General features: G+C 45.5%; 1 protein-coding gene across 1 annotated transcript; it reads left to right on the top strand.

The window, feature by feature from the left end:
- Nucleotides 1–140: 140 nt before the first annotated feature.
- On the top strand, nucleotides 141–27,055 carry CAPN14 (calpain 14). The gene is made up of 20 exons (XM_032798230.1): nucleotides 141–377; nucleotides 2,610–2,679; nucleotides 3,820–3,938; nucleotides 4,539–4,675; nucleotides 5,942–6,116; nucleotides 7,551–7,616; nucleotides 10,467–10,552; nucleotides 12,395–12,469; nucleotides 13,156–13,319; nucleotides 14,023–14,196; nucleotides 17,333–17,540; nucleotides 18,195–18,231; nucleotides 18,769–18,831; nucleotides 20,451–20,508; nucleotides 22,331–22,395; nucleotides 22,782–22,850; nucleotides 24,014–24,092; nucleotides 25,492–25,608; nucleotides 26,238–26,293; nucleotides 27,029–27,055. The coding sequence occupies exons 1-20, from the start codon at nucleotides 141–143 to the stop codon at nucleotides 27,053–27,055; spliced, it is 2,082 nt and encodes a 693-aa protein (XP_032654121.1).

The raw sequence follows: 27,055 nt of genomic DNA, 5'->3' as shown, positions 1-27,055 counted from the left end.
TGTTACAATTGCTTTAACAGCCAGGAACTCTACTGAAGGAGACACTTTTCCACACAAGGAAGGTCGAGAGAGTCCTGTGGCATTGTGTGGTGACAAGACCCCTAAAATATCACTAGCTGGGAATTTCTCCTATCACCACCATGGCCTTGCTCTCATTCCTGAGGCGAGGGAAATCAAAGCCCCGGGTGCCTTCATGCAAGGGAGACTTTCAAAAACCCAACAAACTTCTTCATCAGAATTACGAGACTTTGCTGGAGGCATGCTTGAAGAATAAATGCCTGTTCAAGGATGAGAACTTCCCAGCTGACCTTCATTCTATTGGAATGGGATCATTGCTGCAGAAACTGCCCCCAAAGCTACAGTGGAAAAGGCCACATGTAAGTGATGTTCAGTGAATGGCTCTTATGTGAGGGATTGTTTATACTGGATAGCCATTAATGTTCCGTGTTAGCACGGAACAGCCTACTAATAGGTCTTTGAAACAAGGTGGCTTGCCCTTGAGCTGAAGATCCTAGGGCAAGTTAACCCTGGTTACAGAATGAGTCCTACCTGAGGGGAATCAGGCAATTTCCTATAAAGAGGAGAAAGTGGCTACAGTAAGGGGGAAGCTCAGAAGGCTGTACTGAGACTGCAGAGAGAGTAAGAGTCTCCTGCAGGAAAGACTCTGAGGTCGGGGAATTGCTTCAGCTGGGGAGGGCTAAGGCGGGAAGGACTTTGACCAGACCAGGGGAGTTTCGGCTGTACCCAGATGAAGACTGGAGGGAACACTGTTGTGTCTAGTTTTGAACTTCAAGTTAATAAATCAGCAGAGCTGGTGTGATTTGACTGGAAAAATGCTATGTGGAATTTATTTGAGGACCCAAGAAGGGAAAATGAGGTGAGAGGCTGCCTTGGGGCCACCAGGTGTGGTATGAGGTGGCCACTTGTCTACAGTCTTCATTTAATTATGTCTTAAAGCAGGGGAGAGCAAACAACGGCCTGCAGGCCACATCCGGCCTGCGGGACTGTCCTGCCCGGCCCCCAAGCTCCTGGCCTGGGAGGCTAGCCCTGACCCTTCCGCCACTGTCCCCCTCCCCCACAGCTTCAGCTTGCTTGCTCCACCACCTGTGCAATGCTCTGGGCAGCAGGGCTGTAAGCTCCTGGGACTGTGAGCTCCTGGGGCAGCACAGCTGCAGAGCCCGGCCTGATCTGGTCTCTGTGCTGTGTGGTGGCGGCAGTGGCATGGCCCTTCTCCAGCAGGGCGGTGTGGCTGTAGTGCCACCAGTCCCTGGTGTTCCAGGCAGTGTGGTAAGGGGGCAGGGAGCAGGGGGGGTTGGATAGCGGGCAAGCAAGTTCAGGGTGGTGGTCAGGGGGCAGGAGTGTGGATGGTGGTCGGGGGGAAAATGGGGTTGAATGGGGGTGAGGTTTTGGGGGGGAGTCAGGAATTTGTGGATCATAATAGTGAAAGAGAAGTTTGGCATTTATTTTATGAATTTGCCTGGAGATGTAATAATATGTCTTCTTTCTGAACTATTACTCACAGAGTTTTTATGGCCACAGAAAGTTCTTCAGCAGCTATCAGTTAGTTTTTTTCCTTCATTGTCTAGCCTAGTTCCTAGTCATAGGTGTTGAAGATATGACAGGAGGTAGCCTCTGTTGTGAATTACATCATTGGAATCTCAGTACTAAGAGTAAAAGAATGAGCATCAGCATAGAATTCCAAGACAAGAAACTATGTTAAAGTTACATTTGAATATACGTGTTAGTAACCCAAGAGTGAAAAACCTTATAGGGATTGTTTTAATTATCTACAAATCAGGCATTTCAAACTCAGGAAATTCAAAGTTAAGGCTACACCTAAAAGAAATCCAAACATGTTAAGGCAATAAATGCATAGTTATGGCACTGAAACAATCTCAACTCTGCTGTGTATTTATACTATGAGAGGAACAAAGGGAGATAAAATCCCTAAGGTATCTTTAAAAATCAGTTTACTCTGGAACCACAATGTCTTGGTGATAATCATATAGTTATTTCATGGCATCAGTATAGGATCTGATACCCGACCTGCTCAGCCGCAGGAGTAGCCCTGTTAGGAATAGAGCTGGGTAAAATTTTTCAGCCGAAACTCTTTTTTTGGTGATGTGACGATTTGGCAATACTGTTGTTTTACAAATTTGTGTCAGTTTCACCAAATTGTTCATTTCAAACATTATTTCACTGTAACATTTTCAAAATGAAACATTTTGGTTTTTCGGTTTCGCAGTTTCCACTCATATTATTAAAAAAAAATCATGAAACATTTACAAATCATTCAAAGTGAGACAAAACGTTTTGTTCAACCCAGAATGATATTTTTTCTGGCTTTTTAAAATTGCCAGCAAAGCAAAAAATCCCTGATTTGTCCAGGTCTAGTCAGAAAGGAGTGAGGTGACTTCCCTCTTATAGACACATGATACAGACCTCCAGAAGCAATGCGGTTGAATGTCAGAGACTTTTGGCTCCTCAGAAACTCATTCCATTAGTGATGAAGTGGCTTCAGAAGAAGCCATTCAGTCCTCAAAGTTTTGCAGGACCACTGCAATGATTTGACATTCTCTCTCTCTCTTTTTTGGTCTTGTACCCTCCAGGAGCTGCACAAAACTCCAATATTTTATACTGCAAACGCAAGAGGGCTTGATCTCTGCCAAGGATTGGTTGGTACGGCTGCTTTCTCTTTTGTATATATAGCTATACACGGAGCAATTTGAGCTTAATTTGAACTGTGTAAGGCTGCCATATAAAGGGTGTTGATTTCAATATCATTCCAGCTCTGCATAAGATGGATTAGGTAATTATGCAATATGCTCAACAAAGAAGCTAATGTTCTAGGCTAAGATGTGATCCAAAGAGGTGGGAAGTGTCCCAACTAGTTGAAAGCTCCACTGTATGCCCTAAACATGACTTTTATTAATGTTGGTGCTGGAACATGAACTGACCTCATCTTCATACTTGTCTATAAAGTGCCATGCATCCTACGCAAAAGATAACAATAGGAGCTTCGTCACTGTGCCTAGTCACTAGAGCATGTAATATATTTCATATCACATAGACAGCAGAAGGGCCTGTGACTACTGCGATACGTGTACGTGGGCACAAAGCAGGCTTTGTGTCAACCTTGACTTGCATCTGTTATGGAATGAGAAGAGGAAGGGTGGGTAAGTTAGTGAAGGTGTGTAAGATTTGTCCTCCTCTAAACGGGAGTGTGGTCTACTGGTTAGAGCAGAACTGCTAAGTTCTATTCTCATTTCCACCACTGACTTACTGGTTGGACAAGTCATATTTGTGCTTCAGTTTACCCGGGTTAAAAGGGTAACAGATGTTCTTAGGCTTCATTACATTTGTAAAGTGCTTTGAGATCCTCAGACACAAGGTATAATAAATGCAGATCATTACTGTTAGAGCTGATCAGGAAATGATTTTTTCCCTGTGAAAAATTTCAAGTTTTCATAGAAAACCCCCAACAGTTTGGGGGTTTGGACAATTCTGGTTGTTGAAACAGGAAAAAAAAAAAGGGTTGTTTTTTTAAATGAAAACTTAAATATTTTCACTGAAAACTTTTTTTGTGAAATTCCAAATTAATTTGTACTCCATTCCAAATGAAAAGGCTATGAGAGGACAGTAAAGCACTCAACCTGTTTTGACTTAATAAAACACAAATCTAGCTCATCCCAATTTTTTTGAGTGTAGCTATAACTTAAAAACATCCAACACGCTGCCTCCTCTAAAAATATTTGTCAATGACAGCAATCATTCTGTCTTGATTCCACCCCAGTGTAATTGCTCATTCTTTTGGTACAGAAAACTGTTGGTTCCTGGCCGCGTTGGAAGCACTGACGTTCCACCAAGACATCTTGGCCATGGTCGTGCCACAAAACCAAAGCTTTGATAGGAAGTACGCTGGCATCTTCCATTTCCGGGTGAGCGTTCTTCCCCCTAGCACTGGAGGTCCTCAAAAATTATTCCTTATGCTTGACAGTGCCATGACTAAGATCGTGTTCTCAGATAGTCCATGTGAATTCCTGTTGCCCTCAGTGAGCGCTCTGAATAGGTAACTCAAGTCAGGAAGTGGGTGTCATCCCAACCCCTCTTTAAATGAAGTGACGCACTCAGAAAGTCAAAGTCCCCACTCTTGGTGAATATAAAAAGCTTATGCTCAATCCTTCTATCCAGCTTTGGCTGCCTCGGTGGTTACCTTACTTCAGCCTAAGTCTTCGCCACTCCTGCACCCCCCAGCATGGCTGCAATCAGGACCCATCTGTTCCAAATCTTTACACACTTGGTCTCTCTTTTAGCCTGAGAGCTACTCCCATCTCTCTTTACCCCACCCATGTATAAAAACTAGCGGCATCTGTGAGGAGATAGAACCCACTGACCACAATAGAATCATCACCCTTTAACAGGCTACATGTTACTCTGACAGGCTGTTACAGCCCATAGCTAATAGATGGGTCCTTTTCTATTGATGAAGAGCAGGTTACTTCCCAGTGAAATATTTGCTCTCTCCTGTCCCCTTGCAGTTTTGGCACTTTGGCGAATGGGTTGATGTGGTGGTCGATGACCGACTGCCAGTGAACGAGGCTGGTCAGCTGGTTTTTCTCTCCTCTGTTTGTAAGAATCTCTTCTGGGGAGCCCTTCTGGAGAAGGCGTATGCCAAGTAAGTGAATCGTCATGCTTTATGCAGATAATCTCTGTCTACAGTTTGTTGCCTCCTACATATGCAGTTATTTCTCTCTAACAAATAGGTATTGTAAAATTTGCAATATCTGGAATATTGTGTGTGGTTCTGATCTCTATACTTTAAAAATTAAAACCTACCAAATCTAGCTATTTTTTTTTGGTGTAATGATAATTACATGATGATTAGTCCCAGTTAGAACCCTTCCATAGGAGCCTAAGAAGCAGCGGTCATGGAGACAGAAATACACTCTCACCCTGGGAGAAGGTTCTTCTAGGGTAGGTTTGAAATGGTTGGTGGGGTGGGGAAGTTTACATTGCCACTGTAAACACTGTACTTATTCTGTGACTCATATAGTTCTTTAGGCCAAGATTTGCAAAAAATGCCTGGTGATTTGGGGTGCCTCCATTTTTTGGCTATCCAAATTGAGACACCTTAAAGGGGCCTCATTTTCAGACAGAGCTGAGCAGCCACCCTCTAAATATCAGGCCCTTTTAAGATAACTCCAGTTGGGCACCCAAAAATTGAAGGACTCACTTTGAACCACTCCACAAAGTCACGTTTGAACACTCCAGTCCCACTCCTCCCGGGCTGTTAATCCAGCTTCATTCATCAACATTAAAAATGAGACAACACCGAGAAGAGCAAATTAGATGATACATGAGCTTCATAATCTTACAAGGAGACACTGAAGGAGCTTAATGTATTTGGTCTGAAAAACGATCCCAAGAATGGGAGAGAATTCTAAATAGATATTAGAAGGGAGACCATATGAAAGAGGGAAAATTAATTAAACTTCACTGGACACTAGCCTTCTGTCAATGAGAGACTAGCTAAAATTTGAGACTATTCCATTTGGCTTTGCTATTTTGAAATAATATGTTAATGGTGAGGAAAATCAGACAGTGGATTGAAGTCTTAAGATGCAGTAGATATTCAGAAGAAACTAGCTAAGATATGATTATGAAAGAAATAGTGTAGGAGACCCTTTCAGGACTTCTTAGTGAAGGGACTTAGACTAGAAATAGAGGAAACCAGAAGTTCCTTCCAAACCCGAAATCCATTATGTGTTTTCCCCTCCTCCTGAATGTTGAGGATTCATATAAAATGAATCATGGATTTCAATCTTCACTTTGGTTTTGCAAGCCCATCCTGGAGTTTGCCCCTCTCTAATATCACTGCATCCCTATTAGCTATGTTTGTACCACAAATTAACAGCAGATAAACTGATATCTCTCTTGCTAGGCTCTATGGCTCCTATGAAGATCTGCAGATTGGACAAGTGTCAGAAGCGCTGGTGGATTTTACAGGCGGAGTTAATATGACAATAAAACTGGCAGAGGCTCCTCCTGATCTGTGGGATATACTGACAAGAGCAACCTACAGCAGATCTCTCATGGGTTGCCAGACGCATTTAGGGGTGAGACCCAATCTGATGTCAAATGGATGGATGGGCTAACACCAGCCGCATCTTTCCTGGGAATATTTCCCTCCACCAACCTGAGCAGCAGTTTATTATACTGATCTCTCTCTCATTTTTCTATAGCTGCCATCTCTATGGTATCTAAGATGATGCACATTAGCATGTTTCACATTCTTTATTTAAAAATCACAGATTTCTTTTTAAGTTTATATGTCTTTTCTAAACTGCCCTTAGTGTTCCACATTTCTTACAGTCAGAGATGGGTCTGGGCTTTGGGGTAGGGAGTGGAGTTGAACTGCAAACCTACATCTGAGATTTGCAAATGGCCCCCATCTTGTAATGGGCTCAACTAAAACCCCCATTCTAAATGCTCTGCAGACGAGGCGGTGTTGGGAGCCCAGATCCGAATTTTGCAGCTGGAGCCAGGGGTGAAAGTAACTTAACCAGAAAGGCATAACTTCAACCAGAAGAGGTGGGACCTTTCAAGATTTAAAGGCCCTGGGGCGCTGTCTGTGGCTGGGAGCCCCAGGGCTTTTAAATCACCCGAGCTACCAGCTGCAGAGGCAGAGCCCCAGGGCTAAAGGGCAAATTAAAGGGCCCGGGGCTCCGGCTGCCGCAGAGCTCCAGGCCCTTTAAATCACTGTGGGAGCCCTTCCGCCACTACCCTGGGGCAGCAGAGCTCAGGCTAGGGCTGTGGCTGGGGTAGCGGCAGCAGGGCTCCATGGTGATTTAAAGGGCCTGGGACTCCAGCCACTGCGGGAAGCCCTGGGCTCTTTAAATCCCCACTGAAGCCCAGCTCCTGGGGCTCTAGTAACTGGGCTCAGGTGGGGATTTAAAGGGCTCAGTGCTCCTGCCACGGTGGGTAGCCCCGGGCCCTTTAAATCACGCTGGAGCCCTGCTGTCCCTGGGGTAGCGACAGAAGGGCTCCGGCAGCGATTTAAAGGACCAGAGGCTCCAGCCGCTGTGGGGAACCCTGGGACCTTTAAAGTGCCGCCGGAGCTCTGGCAGCAGGGCTCGGGCGGCGTTTTAAAGGGCTTGGGGCTCCCCACAGGGGCCGGAGCCTCTGGTTCTTTAAATCCCTGCCCGAGCCCAGCTGCCAGAGCTCTGGCGGTAATTTAAAGGGCCTGGTGCTCCCTGCAGCAGCTGGAGCCCTGGGCCCTTTAAATCACAGTTGGAGAAGCTGGTCCACTCTGGCACGGCGTACCAACTCTTGCCGGTACGCTGTACCAGACCATACTGGCTTACTTTCACCTCTGGCTGGAACCAGTCTGTAGTTACACTGGGCCAAATTCCATCTTCATGTACACAAGTATAGCTCTCTTTGACTCCACTGGGAGCCGCATCCACAGAACTCAGGGCAGCACTGGGATCAGCTGTTGCTTTGTTAATACATTTATTGCAGTTTTTTCTCTTTTTCTTCCCTGTATGCAGACAGCAAGGGTCCTAGAGAATGGGCTGGTGGCTGGCCATGCCTACACAGTCACTGGTATTAGAAAGGTAAGGACAACGCTGGTTCTCTAGCTCCAAACTTGTCTCTAATGCCAGCAGCATTCCCTGTTGTAGCCTTTGGTCAGACTATGTGTGCTATGCTGGGGGAGCCTCATGCGCCATCCACTCCCTTTTAAGTGATGTCCGGGTGGCTTGAAAATGAGGAGTGCTTCAGACAGCTTTGCTTTTTACCAGCCTTCTTTTTACCAGCAGGACTAAAACACAGGGGACACTGGCTTGACCTCAGGGTAAATCTCAAGCTGTAATTGACTCATGGGCTCTGCTGACAGTATAACCTACAAGAACATGCTAAGCCAAGCTGTCTAAATTCCCTTTATCTTAAAGTGAAAGGGGCTGGCCTATCTGAATTCTAGGCAGGTGGGCCTAAGCCTACCTAGGACACCCATGCAACCGAGTGAGGGGCCACAGAGCCGAGAAGCCATCTGAATGCAGGGATGGAAAATGAAAAACCAGGAATAGGAATGTGGGGGTTTAGGTTTAAAATGAAGAAACTGGATGGGGACACAAAGCACAGAACCCCAGAGAGTGCCTACTGTTCCAGTAAGGAGTTCGAAGAGATGGTGGATACTGTCCCGAGGAACTCTGCCCAGATACATGTTGTGAGCAAGTTACAGGAATAGGCCCCACAATCACAGAGCATCTTCCCCTTAAGCTTCCTGCTCAGTCATGACTGGGACGTGGGTGGTTGGACCTAATGGTTGGAATAGGAGTCAGGCCTAGTGGTCAGAAGAGGAGTCAGAAGCCAGGAGGCAGGCTGGGTCAGGATGCCAGGATATCAGAGGCCAAGATAGCCTAGAGGGCAGATCAAGAGTCAGGCATCAGGAAACAGGCAGGGTGAGATTACCAGGAGATCTGAGTCAGGCAATAGGAGCAGGTAGCACAGGGTAGGCAGTCCTCAGTGGGGAAAATCGACTTCCACAGTTGACTTCTTGTTTCTCTGCTTTATTTAAATAGAAGCAGGGAACCAGTCAGGATCCCTGGTGTTCCACCATTCAGATGCCAGGGCTCTGTCAGACCTGAGCTTCGATTGCCGGTGGTTGTTAACAGGTCACTGAGTAGTGGGTTGGAACATACAGGCTCCTAAGAGCCCTGTGAACTGGGGTTTAAGACCTGCAGCACTTGGCATCCTTCTGGACTGATGGGTGGCCATCTCGGCCAGCACCAGGAAAAGACTGCCAAGGAGGCTCTGTGACTTTGTGGGCCACAGGCATGGAATGCATAAAGGGACAGATGTGGGGAAAAGTGCAGCCATAATCCCAGCAAGAGGTGCTGCAGCCTAATGCACTCTGGATAGATCTGTGCCAGGGTGTGCCGCAGAAGGTGCAGGCATTAGGGGTGTCTGTGGATGGGACCAAACATGGGCTCATGCTCACAGCTCCATAAGGAGCCTCCAGTTAACATCTCTGGTTGGCTGTGGGACCACTGTGAAGCAAAGACTGGCCCACCGGGGTTGCTCACCTTCACTAAGTGGTAGAATGTCCCACCATTTAGTGTCACAGCAGGATACAAAGGTTAAGGGAAAAGCACCGAAGAAGCCCTGTCCAAGCCTGAAACTGATCAGACAGACTGGCCTCCAGATCAGATCGGTTCAGTTCATCGTGGGGAGAATTAGTGGAAGAGAGAGGCAGTAGAGCGAGCATTGGACCCAAAGCCAACTGGATGGGATGGAGCATGGGTGGGAAGAGCTCTTGTTGCTGTTACTGGGGCAGAAAAGGCCACCAAACAGATGGCTTGGCAAGCCACTGCCCACCTCAGGTCTCCCTGGGCCATGAGGCAAACGTGGAGTGAAAGATCATCTCAGTGATCAGCATTCTATTTATTCATTAGCAGGTGCACAAATGGGGGGGGGAGGGAGGAGGCGCAGTGTCCTCACTCCTCATCCTGCTCATTGGGCTCATCCCTGACCCAAAGGTTCAACCTCTGCTGGTAAAGAGGAGTTAACCACCCTGGCCCCCATTTATTCCTTGGTGTCTTTGCTGAGATGGGAGCCAGTTCTGGTAGTGGTTTGTGTGATCACTGTTCGGAAATAGATTGAGACTCAGTTCACACAGGCCATCAAACGGCTGTCTGTTACAACAGTGTTAGGTCATTGCTGACATGAGGTGCCTTCGGAACGAGAGGTGAAAAGGCTCAGTGAGAATCCCATTCACAAGGTGCAGAGTGCCTGACTTGAGCATGCCTAGTGGCTGGGGACCACAGCCCTGTCATGTCTGGGAGGACTAGCAGCAGCAGCACTTGCCTTGTAACAGTCTTTCCATGCAGGAGAGCACAAGCATGGCTGCTGTGCCTAGAACCTGCACAAAGACACAAGAAGGTGAGTGTGGAGAGAGGAAACTCCTTTCACCCTCTCTCTGCCCCCTAGGCCAGGCACAATGTCCCTCCCCTCCATTCCCCCAGTTACATTCAACTTCAGGAAGTGCTAAAATTAAGATTCTTGTAGCAACATTCTAGGCTGCCTTGGGTTATTCATCCTACTGATAGAATTAGTCTTCATGGCCCAGCCCTGCCCTCGGCTATGTGGGCACTACTTCAGGTTGATTGCTAGGAAGTTACACAGATGTTGTAGTGTGAGGATAGTTTTATTGTTAAGACCCTGAACTAGGACTCTGGAGCTTTGGGCTCTGTTCCTGGCTCAGCCACAGGCTTTCTGCATGACCGTGGGCAAAACACTTAATCACTCCGGCCCTCAGTTCAGGCCAGAGTTCTGCGATGAGCAGAGTAATTGCAAAGAATAGCGCGAGTTGACTCTCAGTAAAAGGAGAGGAGTCACCATGGCATATTATGCAAATATAAACCAGACAAAGGCTGCAGAGACTCAATGTTATTTGTTTTGTGCAGGTGACTTGCAAATATGGACCTGAAAATTTAGTGAGACTGAGAAATCCATGGGGGAAAACTGAATGGAAAGGAGACTGGAGCGATAGGTGAGTGAAACAGGGAAGGGCTAACGCTGAGGAGAGATTTGGGTGGATGAAATAATGCTGCCACCTGCAGGCATAAAATAGTGCTGATGACATCTGCATTAATGGAACAGGTGGGGCTGCTTTCAGATACCCTTTGGTTTCAAGGCAATGACTTCATGGAGGTATTTTGCTAGATCAGCCAGTGCTAATGCAGTTCAACTAACTTAGTTATTTCACACATGCTGCTTCCGAGCATTTAAAACACAGAACTTTGGTTCTGCTTTTTTTTGTCAAAGGACACATAATGTAAAGGGGGTTCTTCAGAATGCAAAATGATGAACATGGTGGGATCTAGCATCAGACACAGGTGTTTTCTCATTACCAGTGAGGCTGATCCCAGGACAACTAGAATAGTAAGGTGATCTGCCATCCTATATCAGAACATTCACCCTTTTGTTTGTGGATCATGCAAGACCTTCTATATACTGCAACTTCTGGGATTCTGAGATTAGAGTGGGGCACAGCCTGAGCTACCTGCTTTTCAGGGAAGTAGGCGTCAGGCTGGCTCTGAATATGACAAAGTGGAACGCACAAGTAGAGATGGCAAGGGAAATGGTGGAAGAGCCCCTGAATCTGTGTTTACATGGATGCAGTGGCTGGGAACTTCCTTTACCTCTACAGAGGGCATAGTAAGTATAGTAGCCACTGCCTCTCAGTCGCAGAGGGACGGTGGCTGCTATTCCAGCTCAGAGGTTGGAGTGACAGCTGCAAAAGCACTGTGCTGTAGCGCTGCAACCTACCCTCATTTTAGATTGGGGCGGATTCCTTCTTTGGCAGCTCCAGTTAGTTCCCTGCACAAATCCTCTTTGCTCAGGTTTTATAAAGGGGTATTGTGAATATGTCTGGATTTTGCCTTGTATGAAGAGAGAGTAACTTTCCTCTGATCTGCGTCTGTCACATGATAACATGAAAACTGGCCACTCTGAAGAAAGAATAAAGAGCACACCGGAGGCCTGACTTGTAAATAACTTCCAGCTGCCTCTGGTACTTGATGCAGAATATTCTTCTGATTGTGTGTCCTTTGACACAGAATTGACAAACAAAATAGAATCCAAGGTCTGTATTTTAAACATTTGGAAGTAGCATGTATAATCTAATGAACTGGCCAGTAGAGCCAGTTGGGAATTTTCTGACATGTTTTTTCTTTGGAAAATGTTGATTAATTGAACCAAAACTGTTTTCAGGAGAGGGCCTGTTTCGATGAACTTCCCATTTAAAAAAAATGGAAAAAAAAGTTTCTAAATTGTTGAAAGGTTCCATTTTGATATTTTCAAAATGAAAAAGTTCAACTTTTCAGGTCAAAATGACTTTCTTTAGAAACATAAGTGAATTTATAGTAAAAATGTATATAATTTTTTTTCAGATTTTGACATTTCATTCTTTCAAGACAGGAAAAAAATTCAAAATCTCAAAAATTCTCATGGAATGGGACAGCTCCTAGCTCTTCTGGCCAGTGTGCTATCCAACATTAGTGCTCTCTAAAGAAGAAAATCAGAACTGCTCAGAACTGCTGTTTTACATAGGACCTCTATGGCTAGCAGTTAATGGAGATTTGCCTCTAGCTCAAGCCTATGCTTTAGGTCTAGGGGGATTTAGGTTCTAGCCCTGCTTCTGCCATGCCATTCTGAGTGTCCACGGTGCAGTGTCTAGTGCGAACGGTGAACTGCTTGAGGCCAGAGATTTGTTACAGCGGGAACTGATCTTATGGCAGACGTCTGTATTGAGCTTCTTGAACTTGAAGATAGATTTGGAGCATTTATTTAGTTATCGCTTCAAAATCAGCTGCCTTGTTTCTGTCCCTAGCTCTGGGAACTGGGAGCTGCTCAGCCCGAAGGAGAAGATTTTGCTGCGGAGAAACCAAGATGATGGAGAATTCTGGTAATGGAACTGTGAATATCTGAGCTCCGCTCCTCCTCCACCCAGTGCCAAGGCCACAGCTAATGCTGAAGCTAAACCTGCTGTCTCTCTGCTGCGCTCTAAAAGATGAGATCTGTGCATGATGCTTTATAGCAATTGGAATGCTTTTTGTTTTTTAACGAAACAAAGGGAGAAATTACATTGGGCTGCTACATTGCCATCTGGTGGTAAAGGGACATGAGAAACAGCCTGTATGATACAAGCGCGGTTCTATGTGAAGTCAAGAGCGCTTTTAAGAGCAGAGGAAGAATCTTTGTCAGTCCCTTCTGCCTTTAGTCTATTTTTGTCATTATATTTTCAACACAATCCCAGGCAAAGCTTTGGTCAGGCAGACAGTGTTTGTTCAACTGCTTCCCAGTCCCATATATTTTTGCCACTAGGTGGCAATGTTGCATCCAGTTTCATTATACTTGTTCTTTTGCTTGTATTCTCATAATAATCTCTCTGTGCTGCTGTCCTTGTTGGGCCTTTGGTTATGCATTCACCACTGCTGCATGTTGCTGTGGGAGCAAACATTAACTTCTTTACTTGCTAATAATGTGTAAGGGTTACCATATGTATGGGGCAGTGCTGGGGATATCCAGCCTCTACTTTTTAACCACACGGATTGGCTGCTGACTAAGCATCTTGTGGCTGTCTTTTCACAGGATGTCTCTGCACGATTTTAAGACCCACTTCATAGATCTGATGATCTGTAAATTAACTCCCGACCTGATGAGCCAGGAAGATGGGAAGAAGTGGATGTATTCTCTGCAGATTGGGAGATGGGTCAAAGGAAGCACGGCAGGTGGCAGGATGAGGCCCTACAAAGGTGAATGGCACTTGGATGGCACTTTAGGGGATCCGGATTTAGATTTTTCTGTGTAAATAGTAAAGAAAAGAATTTGTTCACGCAAAGAAAAGTTTGGCTCAAGACCCAAAGCCCAATGTTACTATCATAACCAACATTCGACACCTTTTAAAAAAGGTCAGAAAGCCTGGCAATGAACAGGCAAGGGAGCCAGCTTATTCTCCATTACCACTGAAATTAGGTTGTTTCCTAAGGAAAGATAGGATGGTCTTGTGGTTATAGGCCTGTTGTGGCACTTGGAAGAGGTGGTTTCAATTCCTGACTCTGTGACTTGGGCAAACCGCTTAAGATTTCATTTTTTTCCAGGATGTAGAACATCCACTAGTCCAGTTGAAATCAGTGAGAACCACAGGTGCTCAGCACCCCTGGCAATTGGTGCCCCAGTGATTCAGTTCCCACTAAAGTGAGAGGAAATAATTCTTCCTTCCTCCCGTCCTTTGTCTTGTCTGCTTAGACTGTGAGATCTTCCATGGCAGGGCCTCTCTCTCACTACGTGTTTGTGTATTACCTAGCACAGTAGGGCTCTGATCTTGGTTGGGGCCTCTGGGGATTATAAATGAGCTGCTTCCCCCACTCAGCCTGAAGCCAGGTATCACATGGAAACACGACGACAAAACGTGTGATGGAAAACATGGCCAGAAGGTCTTTATGTTTTGCTTCTCAGACACATTTTGGATGAATCCCCAGTACTGGCTGGAAATTTTGCAGGGTGACGGCAGCAAAAGGTCCCTGCATTCCTGCAGTGTGCTGGTGTCCCTGATCCAGAAACCCAGCAGCAAACACCGAAACCGGGCACCTCACCTTTCCATAGGGTTTTCCATCTTCAAGGTGGGTAGAAATCTGGTCTGTGGTCGAATAAATGGGTTGCCCTGCCCAGCGTGAGAACCTTCCTAACTCTCCGAACCAAGTGAGAGCTCTGCAGATCCTCAGAGTTATATATCCTGCAAAACTCAACGGGCTCTGTGTTCTCACCTCCCTGTCTGCATGTGGCTCCCATTCATTCAAGAATCTCCTCTTGAATTGGTGCGACTGGGCCCCTTCAGACACAGCTTTCCTTGAGCTTTTCATCAAGCTCAGGATGTGATCTGTGTTTGCATAGTCTTTGTCAGACTGCAGGGCTGTAAAGGAGCTCCTGCTACCCCAGTGTGTACTGGGCTTCACCGTGCCCAGCTGTGTGTGTATTTGTCTGTGTGCACACACACGTGTGTGCACCAGGGCTGAGGGAAGGGCTAGGAGCCTCCTGAGAAAACGCTGGATACAGAGTCCTTTTCAGGCTACCATCCATATTGGCAAAATCACCCCACAGAGGGTGGGGAGGGGCAGGGAGCTGGCCATGGGTGTGATATTGTAGCCATGTGTAACACTCTGGTGAATGAGTGCTATAGGTTCCCCCTCTATGCCTCAGCCATAGAGGATTTTGGTCAATGACAGCTCCTGCTGATGAGATTTAGCTCAAGATGTCACAGAGCCGGCTTTTAGCTCTGGAGGTCCCTGGTTCAATCCCTGAGGCGGCAGTCATCACATTTGGAAGGGATGTGGCCCATAGCATCAATTCCACTGAGGGAATGTGCAGCCTCAGAGATTGTGTGCAGCCCCAGCTTCCGCAGACTTCAGCTGGAGTTGTGGGTGCTCAGCTGTTCTGAAAACTAGGGCCACTGTGCCTTAGTCAGGTACAAAGCCTCCCATATTTCCTGCTGGGGCGTTGTGCTCCTCCAGCCACAGCACCACAGTCCTATGGGCCACATTAGCAAGGGACCCCCTTCCATAGGGAGCCTCCTTCCTGACTGTTGAAAGTGCTGAGGATCCTGTTGCTACCATGTGTTTCAGCAACCCCAGCCTGGTGAATGGGCTGTGGATGGAGAGGAATCTGGGCTTTTTAAGCTAAGGAGCCCAATTGAATCGCCTCCAGTTGTTAAACTACATCTGCTGTTAGCTGTGAGCCAAAGAGCTTTGAACTCCCTGACTGATGGATGCTCTCTCTTTCTTCCCCTTTAGGTGGGCCCAGAGGTAAGTCCCTCTCTGCTTTCCATTGGCATCACATGGGGGCCATTCAGACTCTATGTCACCACCTGTGGAGCTGCGAGTGCCTTTGTTTCTTGACCCACAGTTCAAAATGGCTTAATCCAAGCTTTAGAAGGCATTACAAGAAATCACCATTAATACAGAGCTATGACTTGGGCAGTGTCGAGAGGAGCGTACCTCAAATCAGCATTAAGGCCCTGCTCCTGAGCTGCATCTGAGCTGTGCTCTGAGCAGCGATGGGGCAAAGGGGAGGGAAAGGTGGCACACCACCCTCCCACTCTTGGGATCAGCCAAGGTCTGGGATGGTGCCCAGCGTTAGTTAGGGGAGTCTCAAGGTGGTTCACCCTCCCACCAGCTCATTGTTGGGGATCTCCTGGAGAAAAGGCTGCAGGTGTCTTCTGCCACCTGGTCTTTGCCAACATTTACAGGATGTTCTTAACCCTTTCACCTCCTCATGGAACTTTGGGACCTGAGCTGGGCTGCTGGGACTTAAAAACTGAGGAGTGAGTTTGCCCTGACTTACATCCCTTGATCTGAAAGGGGCTATAGCAGGTATAAGCCAGGGCAGGATCTAGCTCTGATCTTGTATCTAGGAATCCTGCACCTACTGCCCTGCTAACCACTTAACTCACTTCCAAAATCAGTGTCCCCAGGAACTTGGATTGGTAAAGAACTAACTTTAGCGAACAGTCACTCCAGCATGTTTGCAATGTTAATTACCTTGTAGCCCTAGATATGGGCTCTTTCTGAATTAGGTATGTTAGGGCACCATTAGGAATACAAGTGAGATTAAATTTGCCAGCACACGTGGGCCTGACACGGATTAAGAAAACACCGCAGCACTGCATGTGCTGCATCCATGCTAATGGGGAGACCAGAGATGGTGGTGGTCGGGAGTTCAGTTTCAGGTTTGTATTGAACACCAAGATTAATGCTGAGACCGAGACTGTTTTTGGAGTTGGAACTACAGTGAATCATGGTATTGACAGAGGCATAAAAGCTATGAATGTAATATATGATGCATGGTAAGGGGTGGCCCCATGCCCCCCTAGATGAGAGATTGCTGCATTAGCATGAGAGAAATATGGATAAAGGGAGAAGAATAGGAACCCCATCATTCTGCAAGAGAGTGAAACGTCTGAGCAGTTTTGTGGCATACCCCATATAAGGAGGCTGCAGTATTTTGTTCTGCAGAATAAAAACCTTTTGTAAGAGCAAAGAGTGCTGCATCCTTGTGTAGGACCTGGGATATTGGGGATACATACACACACAGAGGCCTGGAAGCTGTAGCAAAGACATAAGGTGGAATTCTCCCCTCACCCCACTAAGGTTCTGGAGCACTTTGTCCTGGTGCAGACACGGTGTAGGACCACCACTATAGCTGACCCTATAAGTCAATGACCCTGTTTCCCCCCCCCAAAAACCTCTTGTGCATGGGGCATGCTGGGACAGAGCTGTGGCGCATGAGGAAAAAGCTGAGGATGTAGCCCTCAACATAGGGTATTCTGTTCTGGTCTGGGTAGTGCAGTGCTCAGAAGACTGCTGGAGTTTAGGGCAGCTCCTGGATGTTATAACTTTCACTGGGGGCTGAAATGACCCCTGCAGCAGCCCAGAATAAGAAGGGTGAAAAAGTGGCCACTCTTGCCTCATCTCCCCATCAAGTTCTAGGCTGCTGTTCCTAGTGAGATCTGAGTAGGCTGCAGAGGGACTTGGGTGGAAGCCCCATTGCTTAGTGATTTTTAAAATTGGACAATGAGAATGTACCATAAGGACAATCTGGCAGGAGGACAGACAAGGAGATTGGTCTTTCAGTTCTCTGATTAGATCTCTAATGTTTGCCTCCTTTGCTTGTGGATTATGGCAACTGGATGTGCTATGGCAGGTTTTCTTTAAGCATGCCCCCCGGGTTCTCCACATGACTTTCACCTGAAACCAGTGTTTCTTCCCTGCACAGTACCACAAAAGCAACAAAAGGCTGGCGCCAGCATTCTTTGCTAGGAACCCCTCCGTCAACCAAAGGCATCTCTTCCTGAATGAGCGGGAAGTGACTCAGGATTTCCGGCTGCAGCCTGGGGTCTATGTCATTGTTCCCTCCACCGCAGAACCCCAGCAGGAGTCCGAGTTCATCCTGCGGGTTTTCTCCAGGAAACACGTCCTTCGGTGAGATGATGCTGTTCCCTTGCTTGTAGTGTTTTCTTGGTGCTCCTGGGATAGTTGTGCCTTTCCACCGGGGTGGTGGAATCACAGGGTCAGTGCTGTCTGCTACTGGGCTGGATGAAGCTTAGGATAAGTACCTGCTCCATAGCCTAAACAATGCTATTAGTCCTAGTCTTTCCAGAGAAGTGCAACAGGACAAGGGCACTGAACTAGGGGCACTTGGGACACTGTGCATACTATATGGGGAGATGCAGGACACTGGCCTTGTCTATACTAGGATATTTCCCCTTACATTTTCCACCATTGCTACGACTGGTTCATCACCATGACTGGTAGCAACCGTGAAAGCTCTAATGCAGACTAGGCCCAACCAGCCACTGGCCTTCTTTCCACCACATCCAGGAGACCTGTTCTGTGCAGGGTTAGCTGATACAGTGCTTTAAATGCCAGCAGCTGCCTGGAGCCATATTGACACTACTGCTTCCACTAATGGCATTGCAATGGTGGGGAGGATCCCTATTGTAGACACAGCAGCTGTGTGTGGGCAGGTTGAGGTCCCTGCATGGGAAGCAGAGGAAGGCATTTTGCTTGGCAGGTGGAGAATCACATGTGATAAGGGAGACACCCTCTAACATTTCCATTGTTTTCCATTTTCAGCGAAATGGGCAGAAATTCAAGCTTCATCCTTTCCAAGGTTAGTTGGAATGAGGGAGGTGGACTGTCGGAAGCTGTGTTTCAGATCAGGACTTTGGCTTTTCTCCTGTGGCAATGCTCTTCTGGGGCAGCGATGGGTCGGGGTTGAGTTGGAATGTGAGACCTCATGTTACAGCACTTTAAGAATGAGAGGCCATGTCTTGTCCTATAGATAGAATCTCTTGTATCATGAAGGTGAACATGGTATAAACACCTAGAACAAGACAGACAAACCAAAAGAGACAGATGCTTTTTCACTGCTGCGTAAACCATTCTTTTGGCAAGATCATCACAATTCATCTTCACTCTTTCTTTTCCATCTGCCTGCACAGGGTCTCCCTTTTATTTACTTGTGTTCCTCCCCAGTCTTCTCCTTTTGTGTACTAGCAAAGTTGAAACCACATTGGGAGCTGGGCAAGTAATTGCAGTGGTGATGGCAGAACAGGGAAAGCAGTGAAATTTGGTAAGAGTGTGATTGTATGTTGGATACTCTTGCTTCTGTTTCTTCAGTTAACATTGACATTTTTGTTCCCTAAAGGAAATAATTGATAAACATGAAGGCAAGATTTGGGAGGATTTCTTCAATAAGCATTTTGAACATGTAAGTGTACACATTAACTGCCAAAGGAAATTCTTCAAGGTCAGCTGCTTGCACTGCCAGAGCAATTGTGCAAAGAAAAGTCAGAATGTACTGGGGAAATTGGGAGCTGGAGTGCGCTGGAAACTGGTGGGGAATGTAGGAGATCGGCATGAGGGTACAGCGTGAACGTCACTCAAGGAGTTGTGCAATAGGTAAGCAGTTGAGAAATATGCCAGTTAGTGAAAAGCACTCTTCATTAAATTCACGAGCACTCAGCTCACGTTGGGTCTGCTTAGGCTTCTGAAAACCACTAATTTACTCTCGGTGTGCTCAGAAAGTTAACATAGGCATTAGCAAAGCCACTCTCATCATCTTGTATGTATGGGGAACAATAATTTAATAGTGGGCTCTTTAGTCTAACAGAGAAAGGTATAACGCAATCGTTGAAGGTAGACAAATTCAGACTGGAAAGAAGGCGTAACTGTTTAATGATGAGAGTAATTAACCACTGGAACAATTTAGCAATGTGGTGGATTTTCCATCACTGACGATTTTTAAGTCAAGATGGGATGTTTTTCTAAAAGCTCTGCTCTTAGAATCATTTTGGGGAAGTTCTGTGGCCTGTGTTCTATAGGAGGTCACACTAGATGACCACAATGGACCCCAGAATCTATTAATTGATTAATAGTCTTGCTCATTGAGAAACAATATTTATTCTTACAGATCGTTAATTATTATTATTATGGACCTGATTTTCAGAGGTGCTGAGTGCTGGCAGTTCCCACTGATACCAGCTGCAGCTGTTCAGTTCTTCTAAAGATCAGGCCCTGTTTAACTCTGAGAATTGGAGCTGGTCAAAATGTTATGAATAATTTTGCACATAATTTTTTTTGCACATAAAAAACAGCATATGTTCACAAATGAAAATTTCCACAAAAACGTTTTGCTTCTGACAACATTTTTTGGTTGTAAACATTTTTGAAAAATTTTGAGGTTTTATTTTTTATGAAAAAAAATTGAGATTTTTTTTCCAGGTTTTTCAAAATTATTTTCATTTCGTGTGTAACTTTTGATTGTTGTCATGGGGTGTTTTCTTGATTCCTTGGTTGGATGAGTGTGCACATAAATACTTGCTACACTCATTCCATCTGTCTTTCACGGGGGATTTCTCTGTGGTTTGGACAGGTTTTGGTTTCAGCAACTGAAGTTTTTCAGCAATCAAAAGTTTCCAGAAAATTCAATTTCAGTTTTTGGAAACCATGGAAAAATTGATAAAACAAACAAAATTCTGTTTTGAAAACTGAAGGGGAAGTATTTTTTAAATTTTCCATCTTTGCTGACGATGTGCTTGATGTGACAGATGACACAAAAGAGAAAGAGGGTCTTTTGAAAATAATGGACCAGATTTTTAGCTGGTGTAAATAACTGTAAATGCATGAATGTCTGTGGAGTTTCGACCATTTTATACCAGATGAGAATGTGCTTTTAACAATCTACAGGTCTAATTGAACACCCCCAGAGTCAATGGGTATCTTTTTGTGGGAGTTGGACTGGGACTGAAAAGGCACATAGTGAAGACAGGACATGCTGGGAAATCCAGAGGAGGGGAAATTTGTTACAATAGTATTTGTCTCCCCTAGCATCCTGAAATAAACGCTGTGCAACTCCAGAGGATCTTGAATAACATTGTCTGGACACGTAAGTGCTAGGAGATAATAGTTTAGTAACGTTAATTAGGTACTAATTAGAAATGAGCCTGAAGTGGACCCATAACTCCCAAACTTCCTTCCTGAGTTCTGGGAGTAGAGGAGCTGGTTTGAAACCCCGGATTTGAACCTTTTCTGATAATTTAGGTTCCAAATTGGATTCCAAACTGGCAAGGATTGGTTCTCAGGATTTGGTACAGATGTGGCCCAAAAACACAGTGCCTGAAAAGGTTGAGCAATAAGTTGGCTGAGTCTCTTTATACTTATGCAGATAGGGGCTGATGTAGGCATGGGAGGGTAATGAGTAGAACTGGGTGGGAAATGGCTTTCTTATGCCACAAACTTTTGAGACTTCAACAAATTTTCCCATCAAAAATGGGAATGAAAAGTCGAAATTCAAATATTTCCACAAACTGAAAGTTTGAAAAAAAAAAACGGGATTCAGTTGAAACATTTATTTTCAATTTTGACTTTTTATTATAATTAGCTTAAATTAAAGACAAAAGTTGCTTAAGAACATAAGATTGGCCATACTGGGTCAGGCCAATGGTCCATCCAGCCCAGTATCCTGTCTTCTGATAGCGACCAATGGCAGGTGCTTCAGAGGGAATGAACAGAACAGGTAATCATCAACTGATCCATCTTCAATCCATCTTCAAACCAGAAAACCAGAATTCTTTGTTAGAAAATATCAAAATTAAAAGTTTTGACAATTTCAAAACCTGTTTTCCTAAATTTTTTCAAGTAAAAAAAATTGTCAAAACTGACCCTTTCCCATGAAAAGTTTTGGTTTGACAAATTGGCATTTGCAGACAATAGAATTCCTGATCAGTTCTAATAATGGGCTTTACCAGCACTAGTCTCTTTCATTGCACCTGTCTCTGGGTAGATAAAACATCTGAAGGGTTGCAAGTTCCTTTAATTTTCTCAAGGGTGAATGAAGATTGCTTTTTTATCTTCATGTCAGTATCTTTCGAAAGTGACCCATTGGGTGTTGTGAAATCTGTAAGGAAACTAACCAAGCCAGTTGGAGTGTCTTTACTCTTCCTAGGCAATCAGTTTGAAGACATTTGTTTCAAATTTTTACTTTGTGGGATGCATATTTAATAAACAGAGCTATAATGAGATTACAGCATCTTCGCTTTCGGTAGAGTAGTGATCTGTGAGTTATGGCATCTGCTCCGTGGAAGCCTACAGGCAATCAGTAATCATGAGTTGCAACAAGATTAGTTTCTTTCTGTTTCTTTTCACGTAACTCGTGTATGGCCCAGGAATGCTCAGAATTAAGCTTTCAGTGATGCTTGTGAGTTTAAAAGCTGTCTCTCTGTAAGAGAGACAGAGAGAAACACTAAGCACAAGGGTTTCAATTCATTGTGGCTAGTGAAGCTGCACTACAGATGAATTAGGTCTAAGGAGATCAAGTGACTGCTCCAGGTCACCCAGTAAATCATATTTGGGGTGCTTTTTAACTGCTATTTCCTGTATTAGCTACAGGTAATGGGTCATATTCTGCTCTTCATCACATGGCCACAGGGAGCTCCCATTGGCTTCCATGGGAATTACACCCATGCAGCTGAAAGTGGAATCTGGCCCACTGTCTCACATTTGTCCCTTGTCCAGGTTGAATCACAAGTGATGAAACTTGTAAATCAGAGGAACAGTGTCACAAAAGGTTTGGGGGGCCCCAATACTATCCCCAGTGAAATGAATGGCAGTTTCACCACTGAGTTTCGAGGGCCACAGGCTCAGGCCCTGGGAGTCTATTTTTCTGAACAGTGTTCAGTGATTCACCGGAACAATCCTCTCTTTTCCAGATCTCCAGAGCTTTCGGATGAGGTTTAGTCTGGATGCCTGCCAAGGTATCCTGGCACTGCTGGACGTATCCTTTAGCTTGGGCTGTATATTTATTTGATGCACCTAATACTTTACTTGAGCTTTATTCTTCATGGGGGAGGGACTTACACTGTGATTTCTACATCATTGGGGCATTGCCTTGCTCACTTATTTCCTAACTCCCAACAACAACAATTCAGTCAGGAAGAAATGGGGGTTTGTTTTGTAAAGGACCAGATTGTGCTCTCCCTGAAATCAGTAGCAAAACACTCATTGATTGCAGTGGGAGCAGGAGCTGGCTCATAGTGAAGGGGGAACTTCCCAGAATCAGCATCACCACCATCATAAAATTATATTGACTGACTTTTTTTTTCAATTTTGAAGTCTCTGCTCCTTTACCAAGATATCATCGACCTTAACTCCTCCACTAAGCTTAATGCCACTGGCACGCTGAGTATTCAGGAATTCAGGGTCCTGTGGAAGAGGCTGCTTTTCTATCTGGTACAAAAATATTTTACTTGCCTCCCTGTATACTTCTAAATCAGTGTTGGCTAGGAAACAGTTAAATCCCAAGAAACCAGTCTGATCTCTGGGTAGCTATGAAGACTCATGAGGATGTGAATTGGATGGGAAAGTTGCCTGCTTGTCAAGACACAGGGAAATACATAGTCTTAAGCAGGGCAGTCGCTGGAGGTGAGGGAGGATCCAGCGAGAATGAAGATAGCCAGGAAAGATCAGTGCTGGTGCAGCATTTGTTCTCAGTGAGGTGACTGCTTTTAAAACCCAATTGACCTGCTATCTGTGACTGATGCACAAGAAAATCAGGGACTAGGATCCACAAAGGGATTGAGGTATCCAGCTCCAGGAGACCATTTATGGCTGTGAATCCTGAGCAGATATAGGCACCTCTCTCTGGCCTGGAGTTATGCACTGAACTACTCCTGGGGGCAGAGCTTAGGCCTTGCTCCTCTCCCCAGCATTTTGTGTTGGCTAGTTTAGGCAACTCTCCACTCAGCTTGCTGGCTTCTGAGAATCCCATTCTTAGGTGCCTAACTCTCTCGGTTCATTGGTATAGGGAGCCTGGGCGTCTAATTCAGGGCTGTGAATTCCACCTGGCAGTAGAGCACTAGAAGTTAGGCATTGCAATGCATACGTCCCTTCATGGATCTAGCCCCAGCTGATTTAGAGCAAGGTTCCACAGTGAGTCACTTGTTCATCTGGGATCAGAACTCTGGACCCTACAAACTTTAGTCAGGGCGTATTCTTGCATGTGGGAACACCGTATCCCTGAATAGGTGCTTCATCCGCACATTGCAAACAGATTTCTTGGGCCCAAATTCTGCCCTGACTTTACCCCCTGTGAAATCCCATTGGAGTCAGATTGTAAGTAAAGATAGACTTTTGACCTTAACTTTTCCAGGTACAAGTCCCAACTCTGTGGCTGCTTTGCAGAGTAAGTTAATAGAGATTCCTGGAAAAATTCTTTCCTATATTATTACTGCTACTAAGTATATGAATTGCTTTGACACCTCCACGTTGATGAGCCCCAGACATAGCAAAGTGGGGTTTGCGTGTCAATGCTGCTGACCAACAGATCTCCCCTTCTAAGATGCTCAGATTCACTTTTGTTTCTTTCACTTGTCTGATTTATTTTAAAAAAACAGGAAGTTTTCCAGAAGAAAGATGTTGATAGATCAGGAAATCTGGACTTAGTGGAATTGCATGCAGCTGTGCAGGAGACAGGTGAGCAGGTCACCGACTTTTGGCAAGTAACCGCATCCTCAGAAAAGCCTGGAAAATCCCCCCACTGGGAAAGAACTAAAAGACTGTAGCAAATGCCAGTAAGAGGAGCAAACACACAGAACTCCCTCTCCCCTCTAACCGTAGCTACTTCTGCTACTCCCTCTAGCTTCTCTCCCAATCACTTCCCCAGCAGTCAGGTTAACCATACTTTATCAGTGTCACAAGGACCCCAGACCTTGGCTTCTGAAAGTGATTTGCAGCGTGACGTTTCCCTTTAGCTCTGTGTACAGTATATCCATGTCTCATTGACAGCTCTCTGCTGAGGTAGGAAGGCAACCACTCCATAGTTAACTCCATTATAAGCCCTATACGCTCCCCACAGGGTCATAACTAACTTTACCTTAACCAATAGGTTGTGTGTGTGTGGAGGGGGGGCATATATTTGTGAACCAGATCCTGAGCTGGTACAAATCAGCACAGCCCCATCAAAGTCAGAGGTGCTAATGCTGATTTACAGCTGCTGAGGATCTGGCCCTCTGTGTCAGCTAGACAAGCACATAAGCAGTAGCAGCGTCAGACTTTATTCCTTTAAGATCTTTGCCCCAATCCTGCCAGGAGAACCAGACAGGTGGACTCCTGCATCTGGGCAGAGCCACGCTGACTTCAGTGAGGCTCTGCGTGGGAGAAAGGATTCACTCACGTAGTTCTTTTAAGGATCAAGGCTTTTAAATGCTCAGGATTTATTGGCAGTTTGCCTCCATCTGGTTAATTAAAGTCATTTTGCTTGGCAACATTAAAACTGTAGCTATAATAAAGAGGTGAAAGATAACCTCCAAATCCAGGTATTGCCATTATTTACATTAAATCGTAAGGGTTGTGCTTTCCAGGCACAAATACTGAAAGACTCTTGGGGTGAATTCACCTGCATTTATTTGTGAGACAAAAAAAAAACCACCACCTGGACTTGGAGAGATATCCAGACCCTGAAAATGGCATGGGGATAATTTTCCCCACTAGTTTCAGCTGGATATTCTTCTTCACCTATTTTCCTAAACTCTTGTGTTATATTGCTGCTAAACAATTTCTGTGCCTTACCCCAGAGGTGGCTGCATTGGAGTGGCGGGTAGAGGGACTGTTATATTGCGCTAGCTCCCATGGATATTGTGAGTAGAGATGATCCAGATTTTGAACCACTCAAAGTTTGGGGGTTACATTTGGATCTGAGGGCCTGGTTTAGGTCAATTCCTCATTTGAAGCATAGTTAATGTCTATCAAGCACTTTGAGATCCTCACATGACAGATGCTGGAGAAGGGTAAAGTCCTGTTAGCTTTGCAATTATCCTGTGATGCTCTGAATGGCTGCGAGGTGCCTTATTTGTCCCTATCTTCCTTTCTATAGGTATTTCGCTCAGCAATGAAGTGTGTAACCTAATGGCGATTAGATACGGCAACCCTGACCTAAAAATCAGCTTTGAGAGCTTCGTCTGCTTCATGCTGCGAGTGGAGATCATGGGGGGTAGGGAAGTTACTCAGCATGTCTCTGATGCTGGACTCCAGAACAAGTCTGGGGCCCCTTGCAAAGCCATTCAGTTCAGTCCTCAGGGTTGTAAGATCCAAGATATGGGGCCTGGTTCTCTTCTCAGATAAACTAGTGTAGAGCAAGAGTAACCCCACTGAAATCATGGAGTGAATTAGAGGAGAATCAGGCCCTAAGCCTCTTTCCCAGACTCCTAGGTCAGGCAACCTGGAGAGGTTTGGTTCTGTGGAGAGAGCAAGTCTTGTATATGGCACTGCAGTGTTTGCTTGTGCAAGGAGTTAAGGGAATAAGAGATGTTCCTGTTATGCAGGAAGCAGGAGGACCTGTGATGTGTCCCAGACAGAGCTGCCATAGAGAGGGAAACCTTCTGATCTCCCCAGGAGTCAAATCATCACAGCACCATGAGGCAGCTCATACTGTATCCCACATGTCACTGGCGAATGTCCCATATGCACCACACAGGCATTTCAAACTATCCTGATTGGGATGGGGTCCCCCTAGAACTGCTAGAGGCTCCGCATTTCAGTTCACTCCTGGGCTGGCGAGTCTGAGTTGTCCTTGTCCCCGTTGGCCATCGAATTAATTTTCCTCATTCTGTTTCTTCACAGAGGCCTTTCGGAACTTAACTACAGACGGCAAAGGGATATATCTCCAGGAATCTGAGGTAAGGCCATGCACTTTCCCATTCCCTGAATTACAACACCATGCCTGAGACCTCTTTGCCTGCTGTAGTAAAGGGATTATTAGAACAACAGGGCCTGACTCAGCACAGCCATGCACCTGTGACTGTAAAATGCTACCATCATTAACCAGGCCTCACAACACCCATGTGAGGTAGGGAAGTGTTAGTTATCTCCATTTTATACATGGGGGAAGCTGAACCATGGAGCGACTATAGTCACACAACAATTAATGCGGAGAACTCCCGAGTCCCAAACCTTTGCATTAGCCACAAGTTCATCTGCCCACCAATAAAATGCAAGAGATCAAACTTTCTTGGAGGGCTAATTGGGGCTATAGAATGTAGCAAATGGTTTGGATGTGTGCATGTGGTCACATCACTATCTGCTGCTGGATGAATCAATTCTACACAGGCTCCAGTGTGCATAGGTTCCTGGTAGTAATGGAGCTGCTTCTCTTGAACCCTTGGGGTGGTTATGTGTTTTGGGATCTGAAGAGCACAGATCTTAGTTCCTGCTCTGTGGGCCTAATTGCGATCCCACTGTTGTCAATGGTAAAGCCCTCATTGACGCTAATGTGAGCAGGATTCAACCATATGTGAGGTCCTCATACTGGGTCGCCACAGACAGAGAATCCACAACCCTCCCATTCAATTGTGAATGTTACTGCAGCCCAGTTGGATGTACTAGTTCAAACCACTTTCCCCGTTATTTTACAGTGGATGATGATGACTCTCTATTCCTAA

This window comes from Chelonoidis abingdonii, chromosome 3, assembly GCF_003597395.2.
Source record: "Chelonoidis abingdonii isolate Lonesome George chromosome 3, CheloAbing_2.0, whole genome shotgun sequence".
Taxonomy (NCBI): Eukaryota; Metazoa; Chordata; order Testudines; family Testudinidae; genus Chelonoidis; species Chelonoidis abingdonii.
The sequence above is the reverse complement of the archived record's forward strand: the minus strand, read 5'-3'. Positions and strand labels throughout refer to the sequence as shown.

Coding starts and splice junctions, on each gene's coding strand:
- CAPN14 (XM_032798230.1), top strand. CDS start 141: ATGGCCTTGCTCTCATTCCTGAGGCGAGGGAAATCAAAGCCCCGGGTG. Junction 378..2,609: donor TACAGTGGAAAAGGCCACAT/GTAAGTGATGTT, acceptor TGTACCCTCCAG/GAGCTGCACAAAACTCCAAT. Junction 24,093..25,491: donor TGCAGCTGTGCAGGAGACAG/GTGAGCAGGTCA, acceptor TCCTTTCTATAG/GTATTTCGCTCAGCAATGAA.